General features: G+C 42.0%; 1 protein-coding gene across 1 annotated transcript; it reads right to left on the minus strand.

Annotated features, from left to right (window-relative positions):
- Window positions 1–1725: 1725 nt before the first annotated feature.
- Window positions 1726–11936, minus strand: SUMO1 (small ubiquitin like modifier 1). Its single transcript, XM_069860793.1, has 5 exons — window positions 11805–11936; window positions 6839–6913; window positions 5511–5588; window positions 3663–3734; window positions 1726–2737 (listed from the first exon to the last, which is right to left on the minus strand). The coding sequence occupies exons 1-5, from the start codon at window positions 11814–11816 to the stop codon at window positions 2669–2671; spliced, it is 306 nt and encodes a 101-aa protein (XP_069716894.1). The 5' UTR covers window positions 11817–11936; the 3' UTR covers window positions 1726–2668.
- Window positions 11937–13688: the final 1752 nt, after the last annotated feature.

The raw sequence follows: 13688 nt of genomic DNA on the forward strand, positions 1-13688 counted from the left end.
GTTCTAATATACAGGTAAGCACAACAACAAGAAAGAGTAAAAGATTTTTTTTTCCCCTCTGTTTTTCTAATAAAGGAAGGCAAATTTGACTTCCAGTCCGGTGCTCTAAACCTACAAGTGATTTAGAAACTCCACTCCAGACCATCTTTCCAAAAAGAAATTCTTTGAAGAGTATAAGATCTTATACAGAAATGAAGACAATTCAAGTCTGTCTACTCTTTGGCTTCAAAATTCAGGTTTTATTTCAATGTACAGCTTCCAAGAATGAACTTCCTTAAAAAGGGCATTAGTGCACCCGTGCAGCATGCGTAACTTCAATTTACATGAAGCTCTCAACTGATCTTTGAAGCAGAGCACAGTTTTCCTGGTAATATTATTCCATCAAGTTTTAACAGTACAGATATTGCTTTAGACCAGCAGCTCCTTTGAGGCACAGCTCTCTGAGGCTTCACAACAAGTCTGAGAAAGAGGTCAAATCAGTTTGTCACTGGTACCATATCCACTCTATAAAGGGATGTATTTTAGGACAAGGTTACACAATAGCAAGAGCTTCGCCTTGAGCTTCATCGCACTGAAGCTGCATTCTGCAAGAAACCCTCCTCCATAGTCTCAGGAGAGCTAAATGCAGTGCTTCATCTAGAAAGCTAACAGAAATGAGAATATAACATATTTGGAAAAGGACAGTGAATAGTAAGGAGCAAAGAAAGCTGGTGCAGTAACTAGAGTCAAACCCAAGGGATCTGGTTTCTGTTCTTAGCTCCACTTTCAGCTTCCAGAGGGACCCAAGTAAACTACTGTCTCCGGTGCCTCAGTTCCTAATTTGCAGAAGAGGAATAACAGGAAATTATCTACTAACAACAGAATTTAATTTAGAAGATGACCTGATAATAATCACAAGGCTGGTTTACTTCTGGTATTGTGAAGCAGATGTATTTAGTATTCTACAAAAGCAAATGGAGAGATAAGTGCAAAGAAGTCATGGTTCTACATCACAGTAGCAATCCCTCTTCCCTCTAAGAATGGAATTGCATAGAATACTTCAATAAAACCCCATATTCTGACATTTTGTAAACAAAAAAATTTAATTTTTTAAAAAATTGTTTAGCACAACTATGTGTACAAAAGTATTACTAAACCAGAAACAGGACACAAACCACAAGAATGAAAGAAAACGCATTTCTAGCTTTACAGCAAGTGCTATAAAAACTAATTATTCAAAATCTGTGATTTCTTTCAAATATCAGCACTAAAAAGTGTCTTTAGATGAAGATGGCATTCATAGTGAACTTGACTTACCAAAACATATCAGAAACAAATCCTATTTATCTGCAGAAAGGCTGAAGCAGGAACACTGCAAACACCTCTCCACACTACCCAGCCCATAACCCCCCATTTGAGTTTTCCAGTAACATGTTCTCAAACTGACCACTTGGAACCTGCAGCTAGCTAGAACATGCAGTGGACCATCATAATGATGCCTGATGAACTATCATGACACTTTCATGTAATCCACCAGAGAGATTATTTATTGGTACCATTATCATACGAAATATAGACATTAAAACTCATCTTTGTATCTCCTTCCAAGTTGCATTTTCAGTTTACCTTTCATGCATGAAGTGAAGCTGTACATAACTACATGAATATTCTGTAACAATAAAAGAAACTCAAATAATCACCTGCAAATCAAGCAGATCAAGTGTTTTACATGGGCAAGCAGAAAAGTTATTATTTTAGAAAAAATGAGGTATATTTGCAGAGCACATTTTTTTCTGGCTTCAACATATAGCTACTGGAAAAGCATGCCCTAATTATAACTCAATGGGTTTGCTCATTTCCAAACACTTGAAAAGAAAATGCAAGTTGTTTATAAAATTGTTTTTCTTGTTTATTTTAAATGAAGCTGGTACAGACAGTGTCCATTCAAAACCCACGTCCCAGGCCAAAAGGTACAAACAAGAGTGTCAAAGTAACACCAGTTGTCTGCTGTGAGCATTCTTGCATTAATACCTGCGTGTACTAATTGCTATATGAAGTTAAAATGCTTCTGGGCTCTTCTGGCAAGATTTAAGAATCATTAGGGTTTTCAATTTCATGTCTTCAGCAAAGCCATCTCTGGAGCAAGGTACAGATGACAACAGTTCTAGCTTTTCCGTTTCCAACTTGGCAATCTTCTTCATTGGGCCATCAGCACAATTTAAGCAAAATAGCTCTGAGTTATAGATACATAATTTCTCCACAGTTTAGTTCTCTGAAAAACTTCATCTCGCACTGAAAGTTATAGTCCAGGAGTGAAACAGTCACACATCAAAACTTCAGGGCAGATATGGAAGTCATTAAGAACACTCGCCCACCTGGCAGATCTTACAGCCTTCATGCCTGAAATGCACGAACCTAGTGAACAAATGCATGTGTGTACGTGTATTTCTAAAGGGGAGGGCAGAAGGGAAGAGGGGAGCAAGGCTGCAGCTGGATCACAGAAGTTCAGCACAATGAAAACAGAAACAATAGTGTATAATGAGCACGAGAATTCAAAAGACCAGACGTTTGAAAATAAAATCCCAGAGATGGGGTGCCAGTTTCAATTCAGTGTTGAACACCACATTACAAAAGAACTATTATTTAAAAATAAAAAAGGATTAAGGGGGAAGAAAACAAACAGAAGGATCTAAACTGTTGAGTGACCCCCCGTCTGTTCCTGATAAACTTCAATCACATCTTCCTCCTCCATCCCCAGCTGTGAGAACAGAGAAAAACAGCATTTAATTGTTACAAATCTGGTGTACTGAATTCAGAGCAGGTCCTACACAAGTTATACAATGGTTTGTTCCTCTGCCCCATCGTTATTCAAAAGGGTGAAAAATTTCAGTCACCATCTGACTAGCCAACACTCATGATTTTTAGTCTTTGTCTTTCAGTCTTGTATATCTCAAAGCAAAAGCCTTATTAGTGAACTCTAAATCCATTTGTGGAACAGTACACATCAGTCTGAAAGCTGCTAGCTTTACCGTTCTCTAAATCCCTTCCTGAGCAACAGATACACAGGAATGTAACCATCACAGAGACTGCACCAGCAGTACAGCCATGTGAATTATATATAGCACGCTGCTAGCTCACAATACAGCTAAGACCTACAGCTTGCAACTCAAAGCCTGTTTGCAGCTCTAAAGAGGGTTACTTGTTCACTCCACAGTACACGTTTATCTGATTTTTCAGAAGGTCATGATTCTAACACTGTTTTTTCCTGTTTGGTCATAACAATTGGTGGAAATCACACAGGACAGCAGAATTAACCTTTCTGTTTACTTACACTTTCATCTGATAAATGTGAACTAAATATATATTTCTTCCAAAGTCACACTGAAGTTCTGGCTCAACAACTGGCAAGTTACCTTAGATTTTTTTCCCCTCTGGTAAGCAGTAACTACACTCTCCCTTCTGAGACAATAAAAGAAGGTCCAATCAGCCTCTTTCTGAACTGCTTAATAACCATATTAAAGATTCTAGTCAGACTATTTGACTGAATGTAGTCCAAAAAGCTGGCTAATTTTAAAGAAACATTTTCACATTCCAGTTAACAGTCTAGCAAAACAGAGAAACTGACCCATGAGGTATTTAGTTTCTCCAGTGAGCTATGTAACACTTTCTAGAAAGGAACTCACCTCCTTGGGGGTATGATTATCAGTAATTCTCTGACCCTCGAAGAGGAACCTGAGTGAATTCATTGGAACACCCTGAAAAAAAAAAATAGGTGTACAAGAAAAAAGCCTACTGAAACTCATAGATTTACAAGAAAAATATTTTTAATAATAAAAGTCATGAAAGTCAAAAAATAAAGGGTTAGTTCCTGTCACACAGTGAGCTCAGGTATTCTATTGCAATTACACAGACTACAAAGAAGTGTCTCAAGGAGGAAGACAGTGCTGAAATTAGTGCATATTCCAAAGTCGCACTGGAGTTGCAGCTCAACAGCTTTGAGTTTTCCTTAGATTTTTATCTTGTCTTACACTCTCCCTTCCAAGACAACATTACACATGAATGCTCCGTCTTTCTGAACTGCATATCAGCCTTATTAGAGATCTTAGGACAACAGGAGGAACATGATGTTTACTTCATTAACTCCTACCCTTGCTTTCCCAACCTTATGTTACCATAGGAAGGTATAACAAATTTTATCGCATCAGTTTTTCAAAAGTTCTATGCTGGGGACAAGAAAGAGCAGAGCTGTGGTGGAAAAAAAGGAATACCGTTCAAACAGAGAAAGGAGCATCCCAATGGTAAATCACATTAAGTTGCAGTATGTCTATCATACAGTGAGCCTGTGCTGTGGCAGAAAATCCTGCCTCAACTCAAAAGAGGCAAACACTTGACCTCTTTCTTCTCTTTCAAGTTACGAGCAAAATAAACACAAGTGAAATGTGGCCTGTTCTGTGCATCAATTTGATCTCAGAAATACTGCTTGCAAATAACTAGGCAAAAAAAAAATTGTCAGAATAGCTCTCCACACTGTTCCAACACTCTCTCTGGCCAATGTGGAAGCAACATTGGTGGTCCCCTTACCATAGAAAGGCTATTTGACACCAAAAACCCTACTGGCTGCTGATGAAGAAATTTTGAAGAAATGATGAAGCATTTTCAGTCGATAAGACTGCTACATGAATTATTTCCAATTTTAAAATTTCAAGTTTTTAAAATGAACGACCATTCTGGATTTGGCTGCAAACATACCTGGTGTTTGATCTTTTCTTTCTTCCTATTCCAGAAAGATAGCAAAAAAAGAACACATTCTACAAAAGAACACTTCAACTGACAAGTTCAACTTGTCTCAAGGTATTAAGAAAAAATCCAAAGTATTACTACTTATGATTATATCCCCTGAAGTGAACTCCACCACAGTTACTCAAGAAAAGGCCATACAAGGCACCTATCCCCAAAGCTGGGGGTAAACTAGGCCAGGGCTTCTGGAAATAGCAGCAGTGAATCCGCAGTATCTGCCAGAGAATCTGGAAGTGAAGATATACTTTCCTTCTGTAACAGTAGTTACTATTTACCTATGTCTACAATTAATGTTGCAGATTTCTTTAGCTTAGGGCATAAAAGCTGGTGTTAATCCATTACCATATTAATGGCTGTAACAATGCCTAACGCTGCTCTCAGTCTCAGCTGCAGCACTCAACAGCTTTAAGATTTTACAGTAACTACAAATGCATGCCTGGGCATTTAAAAAAGTAACTTCTATGTCTTCTGAGCAGCCACTATGTATTTTCTAACAGTAACTTTAACTTACTACAAAATTCACAACTGCTTTCCAATAGAAACACTTCTATTTCTCAAAGAAATGAAGAGATCAGTTTTATTTGTACTGTCAGATACCTGTCCTACTGGTAACTAAAGAGAAGCTTGACTGTCTCAACAAGTGTCTTTATTCAAAAGAACAATGAGAAAAGTAAAGCTAAAGCATTTAGCTTTTTTTCTCCTTTTTGAAGGGAGACTGTCATTGTTTCACAAACCTGTCTTTGACAGTATGATTCTTTGAGTTTCTTGAGGTGTGTTGTCATTTTCACCTTGAAGTGAATTTCACTGCTGTCCTAAGAACAGAAAAGAAAAAAGTTACTCCCTTTGTAGTAACTGCTTACTCTATCTGTGCTACTCTTAAGACTTTCATTTAGAAACACTTACGTAAAACAGCAGTTTAACTATCATCGTGCATACCTTGGTGCATCATAAAATAACCTCCAGGATGATTTATCAGTCGCTAAATTCACCATGCATTCCACAGGAAGCTCTATTTCAAAACAGATGGCAAAACATAGCCTTCGGCTCACTATGGAGGTTTTGGATTTAAAAGCACTAAAAAACATACATGGTTCAGTCTGTGCTTCCACCTTTACCCGGCTGACGTGCTTATGAAATACAAACATACATATGCAGGGAACTTCAGCTCCAAGATCCCAAGGGAGACAAGTTAAAGCTTGCACTTCAAAACATATAACTACTGTAACTAAACAAGGTTTTTTATCTGCAAGTTAAGATACAGACAGACTTGGCAAAACAGCACTAAACTAAGGAGAAATCTTAGGTGTCACCATATACATATAAGCCCTTCCTACCAGCTGTAATATAGGAATTAACTAGAACTGTCAAAATAGCTACAGATATAACAGACTGCAGGTAGATCCATGAAAAAAGCATGTGGATCACAGCTTTTTGAATGTGTTCTCATCATCACAGATTAAACCAGGAAGAGGTACACTAGTTTGAGTTAGTGCTACTTTAAGTCATCTGTCTTCACTCAACAGCACAGCAATTGTGCTAATATTCCAAACAATACTGAGTTAAGTCACATGGGCTAAGGGTTCTTTGCACAGAAGGACCTCTGTTCAGGAAAGATCGAAATGCACATTCCAGTGCAACTTGAGTTCAGACTTCTAATCCACCATTCACATCTACCAACATGCCAACCAACAGAATCGTCTTCATATCCCTGTCCAAGGAAACTGACCTCATGCTTAGTATACTATATGAACACTGAAACGATTGATTTTAACACATTTAATTCATGTCCTTGAATAAATTAATCCCTCAATGCATCAGGTCCCCTAGCTGTAAGATGGGGATCACGCTGACCAAATCCTGACTCACAAGGATAAATAACTCAAGCGTTTGAAACAACACAGAGACCATACTGACACACATTACTGGCAATTAGTAAGTACTTTATGGCAAGGGAAGATCCACAGTGAAGAATCAACAGCATCCACTTTCATTTGTTCATTTCTACAATACCAAATCTCACACCTCAACCAAATGTCAGCAAGCAATTACATATCAAACCCACCTGCCCGATGACTTTGAGTTTAATGTATTCCCCTTCTTTCTTATCTCCTAAGTCCTCAGCTGAAGGTTTTGCTTCCTGCAACAAGAACATTTCAAAAAAAACCAGTTAGTTTCACTGGACAGTATGACAGCTGTCAATCTCCTTATTACATGAAATCAGACTATCCGAGACAGCTTATTTCTTCCTTTCTGTGTGTGAAAATGTTAGCAACATAGTATTATGAATGGCTGTCTGTATGCCTGTGAAAAGTTTAACAATGGAAGAGAAACACTGAAGAACACAAGAGATGGGAGAAGGATCATTCGGAAACAGTGATGGACACAAAAATAAGAGGTATGATTTTATATCACTAATTCCTAATCAAGAGAAAATAAATAGAAAAGAGAAGTGGACTAGGAGGCTCAGATATCTGACAGAAAAAAAAACCAACATTGTGAGTAAACAGAACACTTGTGACACCCTATCAGTGTCAAGAGTGAATCAAGCAAACATTTTTCAGTCTATTGCATGAATAGCAGACTCTACTTTCAAAAGGATGTTGAGACACCTTCTTTTCTATGACAATAAAACAACATCAAGTAACAGCTTCCCCCCAGCATGTTTGTTTTAAGATCATAATTCTTAAAAGTTGCAGTTTAAGTGTTTTGCTGTCTTTCCAGAATAAGACAGTTTGAGTTAACAACTTGAGATTGTGAAAGGTCATGAACAGGGTTTAGGCGTTATGTTCTATAAGACACAAATTAAGGACATCAAAGTTTTCACATCGGCTGCTGACAGACAACACAAGTGGGAGATCAGGTTATTAACCCCATCCCTCGCCTGTCACCAGATAGTCTGGATCAGGCCTTCAGTTATGTTCTGCTGCAGCACAAAGGGATTTTACACAGAGAGTGCCTCAGGTCCAGATGGTGCTCAATAAAGAAACCTTCCTAAGTAGTAAGAAACAAGGATACCCTGCTGATCAGGTTTCAAATCAATCTTCCTTTTATGTTTGATTGCTTAACAGAGTGCACATAAGCAAAACGTGCACACATCATGCCGAGTACATATGTTTTCCCAGCCCTTACAGGGCTGAATAATTACACAGAAATATAATGTCAGACTAGAACTTCAGGACCAAGTGCCAAAAACACATACTAACTTCCTGTATTAAGCCCATCCACATAAGTGTCTCTCTCTCCAGATTAAAATGGCAGACAAGCCTTCTCAAGCAATTTCTTTTTTTTAACCTTCAGGAGATTAAACATGCACAACTTCTTTGAATGCTAAAAGTTCACGGAAAGGCAGGGGATACAGTCTGCAAAAACCTTCCCTATCTGTACCAGTCTCTGTCTGGAGAAAGGAAAGAGAGAGGAAGCACTCTTTGTATCAGTTTGACTCACTGCTTCAACGCAGCTCCATTCAGTTTCAGTGATGCAGAAGAAGTACAGGCCAAAGATACCAACTTGTTTGAATATTTTATTTTTTTTAAATACCGAGGTGGCTACAACCTGGACTGCTGGGACTGATCCAGCACCACTTGAGCTAGAACCCAAAAAACTGACCCAAAGCTTTCAAAAAACTGAACACTTATTCTCAGGCCTCCAAGCAAGTAACTTCTGAAGTGCCAAAGTCTTTACTGGCATCACAGTCACAGCAGCCATGCTCCCCATCAGTTTTCCCTCTCTAACGTATCTGAACTCTAACCCCATGGGACTACTTGCAGGAATAAAAAGACACTGGTTTCCACTCTCTTAACTAAAGAGAGAAAGAAAAACAAGAACCTAAAACTTGTTCTGATAACTTGCACAAACAGCAGTTTTCTTGTTTGCATGCACAGTTACCAACCTCTAGGAAACAGAAAGAGATTCAGATCTCTATAGATCTCAAGTCTGTAACTTAAAAACTATCTAATATTTTGCTACTGCTGAAAGAATTCGTAAGAACATCCTGTCCCTTTCACACATCATCTCAAGTTAGTCACTGTCTTAGTTCACTTTGTGCAAGAACCAAACTGCACAGCAGCACATTATTCCAGCAGCAGAGGCATTTGTAGGAGCTTATAGAGTTCTGTGCATTGTACAGACCTACCTACTTAGCTTCCCAAAACAAACCATCCTGTACAAGGTATGACAAATCATAATTGCTATTACAGCAGTGCCTCAGGCCAATAAGAGCGGAAAGCAATGATTCATAAGACATTTGAGTCCTACCCTCTGGGAAAGAGGGCTCTAGTACTAAGAACAAACAGGGGAAACAGCAAACAGTAGAAAAAGCAAAGGGAACTGGAGACTTGAAACATCAAAATGCTCATTTAAAGCCCCAGCAACCTCTCACCCACAAAAGAGCCAAGAGAGTTGTAATTTCAGGCAAAGAAAAATAAGAAATAGAAGTTAAAAAAAGAGCAATATTTTTAAATCAGTACACAACAAGACCCAGCAAGTCTGAAACAGCTCCCTGCGTTCTGTCGGTGAACTACATTGCCATTCAAAGCCAAATGGCAAAGCCAACACAAAAACACTTAAGAACAAAGAATGCAAGAAGATTGTTACTAAACTATGAGCATTCACTAACAAAATCCTGGATCAGCAACCTGCAAGCAAGCCTCCAGACTTTCAGCTGCACTGTGAAAAGAACTGGTGTTTAAGGCATCTCATGAAAGGGTACATAAGGCAAAACTACCATACAAGCATAACAGGAATACCATAACACTCCGAATTCTAACTTTTCATTAGATGCCTCAAGTTTTTAAGGTTTCATTCCACAGCTCTCCTCAACAGGATGAAATGAGGTTCCTAGTACCATCTCACATTTACATATCAACACTCAATTTGACCTTAGAAAGCAACCGAAGTTTCTTGGATAAAGCACATTACATGCGTAATGCAACAAATGAAATCCCAAACCAAACACTGTAAGGCAGTATATTGCAAGTTTCCTCCTCCAGTTTTCTGAAGTGCTCCCACTTCCAACATCCAAGCCTAAAACCCCCCTCTACTCTGCAGACTTCAGATAACTTTAAAAAAAATAAACAAAACTAGAATTACTAAAGGATTAGGACTTCAACACACTGACACATCAAGTAAACTTTCACATTTGTTACAGGAGTGGAAAAATGCATATATATATATATTCTTTATTAATAGTAAATGAACAGATGACAATGCCAGCATCAAGATTCTATTAAAGCAAAACCGGCCCAAGACCACTGAAGGGACTGGAAAAACAATTCTTTTTATTTCTACTTAGATTTCATGATTTTTTTTTTCAAGTTTAACCTTCTTGCAAATATTTTCAATTACCTATTGGAAATAAAGTAACTCAATCAAGTACGTGTCGTTACACTAAAAGGTCATGCCAAAATTATCACAATTGGTCCACATAATTGCAGAGCCAAAAAGAAAAACACTCAAAGCAATCCAGTTTGGGGTAATTCAGTTATTCCTGTAGGATTGATAAATAGAGGAATGAGATTTACCGCATTGCATTACCATACGTTACTTTGTTACTTCAGCATCTATTTAGCTCTTGTTGCACGGTTCCACTAGAAGTGAACGACAGGAGATGTTTAACTTATTTATTATAAAAAAATATGCAAGGTCCTTAGTCAAAGACCTTGAAGACAAAAAAGTTTATCATATAAAATGATTTTTACATACTTCAAGCAGTCTCAAAGAACAAGCATGTATGTGTTTTAGCAGAACCTGCCTGGAGAAGGAATTACCTAATGAGAGTTACTATGTGTTTGTTATAACATGCCTTAGTTCACAAATTCAGAGCGCTACACAGCAGGTCACACAAAGATCAGTCTACAAAATCTAGTTCAGAATTTATTTTCTCTTTACGCAGACACTTCCATGTATTTTACACCACTGGAAGCACATCCCGATGGATGCCAACAACAGCTGCACTCCTGGCTGTGCTCTCCCAGGCAGAGATGCAGCAACACCATCCCCACCAGCAAAGTGCTTGGAAGTCAGAGGTGAAGACCACCACCAGTGCATACAGCCATGGTTTCCATTCACAGGTCATAACGTATCTAGGCTATACCTTAAAGCAGACAGTATATACCAGGTTTAGCCTTGACTTTTGAATACTTATAACTTCTGGCTCACACCAGTACTATTCCTGAGTTCACAGCTGTCCAACAAACATTTGTAGGTGCTGACACTGATTTTTCCGAAGTCGAATTGTCACAACAAATTAAGAAAATACTGCTGTATGAGGGCAATATGTAAAAAATAAAGCAAAACATAACACAAATTAAAACTGGAATGCTGAGTTAACTTCCCACTAGTAGGTCACATAGCCTGAAGCCATAGTTGTAAGCAAAGAACTGTACACATGCCATGCCAAGCAAGCCGGGAACTTGCGGCACTAGTAACTGTTTAAGTCCCCGGTCTAGAAGGCGAATGGACAGGAACAGAACGACGTACAGGAACGAAGGCAGGACCCAGTCTCAGTGAAGGACAGGGTGTTTTAACGCAGGCAAACAATGATCAGCTAAGAAAGCCTGTTTCCCCCCCCCCTCCACCCCCCTCCTTTCGCATTCCTAGGGCAAACAGAGGAGCTACCAGATCTAGCCTAACCCGCACAAATCCCGCACCGGAGGAAAAGCATCCGACTGCACTCGGGGAAACGGAAAGCGAAAGGGAACAACTGTTGTGCAACACGGCTCAACCCCCGCCGCGCGCCCGGGTTTCCAGGGCCTCAGCGGCGATCGCAGCACGGGGCCTCCCCTGCTCCGGCCGGCCCTGGCCCCCGAACCCCCCCCGCAATACCCTGAGCGACGGGGAGCGTGGATTAAAATACCGGGGGATAGGCGGGAAGGGCTCGGCCAGGGCCGGAGATCGACACCCAAACCGCCGCCCCCCCCACCACCCGAGGAGGGCAAAGGCCGGCGCCTCCCGGACCGCCCCTCAGAGCGCGGGGCCGATGGAGGAAGAGAGCGGCGGGGACCCTGCCCTGCCGCGGCTGGCGGGGATACCTGGTCCGACATGGCTCGGCCCCGTAGCGTGCAGGCTCGGCTGGGCCGCGGCGGCGCTGCGCTCCTTTCTCTGCCCGCAGCGCAAACACAGGCCGCGGCGCGGGCGGGACTTCCGGTGCGACTGCACGCACTTCCGCCCGCCGGCCCCACCCTCCGCGCGCGCTCCGGGGCACAACAAGAGACACCCGCCTGGGGGCCCGTGCGGGCCGAGTGGGGCTTTCACAGGCACCGAGGTGGGGCGAGAGGGCCCTCAGAGCCCATACAGTTCCAACACCCACCACACCAGGCTGCCCAAGGCCCCATCCAGCTTGGCCTTGAACATCTCCAGGGATGGGGCAGCCACAGCTTCCCTGGACAACCTGGGGAAGAAATTCTTCCTAGCTTCCAATCTAAATCTTTCCCCTTCCTATTTAAAGACATTCCCCCTCCTCCTATAGCTACGTGCCCTTCTAAACCGTCCCTCCACTGCTTTCTTGTAGCCCCTTCAGCTACTCTAGGGCCACTATAAGGTAACCAGCTCTCTCAGCCTGCCCTCGTATGAGAGGTGCTCCACCCCTTGCATCATCCTTGAAGCCTCCTCTGGACCTGTTCCAACAGCTCCATATCCTTTTTATGTTGGGAATTCCAGAGCTGGACATAGTAGAATCATAGAATAACCAGGTTGGAAAAGACCTGCCAGATCATTGGGTCCAACCATTCCTATCAAACACTAAACCATGCCCCTCAGCACCTCATCCACCCGTGCCTTAAACACCTCCAGGGAAGGTGAATCAACCACCTCCCTGGGCAGCCTGTTCCAGGGCCAAATGACCCTTTCTGTGAAGAATTTTTTCCTAATGTCCAGCCTAAACCTCCCCTGGTGGAGCTTGAGGCCATTCCCTCTCGTCCTGTCCCCTGTCACTTGGGAGAAGAGGCCAGCACCCTCCTCTCCACAACCTCCTTTCTGGTAGTTGGAGAGAGCAATGAGGTCTCCCCTCAGCCTCCTCCAGGCTAAACAACCCCAGCTCTCTCAGCCACTCCTCATAAGGCCTGTTCTCCAGCCCCTTCACCAGCTTTGTTGCTCTTCTCTGGACTCGCTCCAGAGCCTCAACATCCTTCTTGTGGTGAGGGGCCCAGAACTGAACACAGGATTCGAGGAGTGGTCAAACCAGTGCTGAGTACAGAGGGAGAATAACCTCCCTGGACCTGCTGGTCACACCGTTTCTGATACAAGCCAAGATGTCATTGGCCTTCTTGGCCACCTGGGCACACTGCTGGCTCATGTTCAGTCACTGTCAACCAAAACCCCCAGGTCCCTCTCCTCCAGGCAGCTTTCTAGACAGACTTCTCCTAGTCTGTAGCACTGCACAGGGTTGTTGTGCCCCAAGTGCAGGACCAGGCACTTGGCCTTGTTAAACCTCATGCCATTGGACTCTGCCCAGCGGTCCAGCCTGTTCAGATCCCTTTGGAGCCTCCCTACCCTCCAGCAGATCAACACTTCCACCCAGCTTAGTGTCGTCTGCAAACTTGCTAAGGGTGCCCTCAAAGCCTTCATCCAGGTCATTGATAAAGACATTGAACAGGGCTGGACCCAGCACTGAGCCCTGGGGAACCCCACTTGTCACTGGCCTCCAGCTGGAGTTAACTCCATTTCCCACCACTCTCTGGGCTCGGCCATCCAACCAGTTTTCCACCCAGGAGAGTGTGCGCCTGTCCAGGCCAGAGGCTGACAGTTTCCAAAGCAGAATGCTGTGAGAAACTGTGTCAAAGGCTTTACTGAAGTCCAGGAAGATACATCCACAGCCTTTCCCTCGTCCAGTAGTCGAGTCACTTTGTCATAGAAGGTGATCAGGTTTGTTTGGCAAGACCTGCCTTTTGTGAACCCCTGTTGACTGGGCCTGATCT

Source organism: Phaenicophaeus curvirostris, chromosome 7, assembly GCF_032191515.1.
Source record: "Phaenicophaeus curvirostris isolate KB17595 chromosome 7, BPBGC_Pcur_1.0, whole genome shotgun sequence".
NCBI classification, from domain to species: domain Eukaryota; kingdom Metazoa; phylum Chordata; class Aves; order Cuculiformes; family Cuculidae; genus Phaenicophaeus; species Phaenicophaeus curvirostris.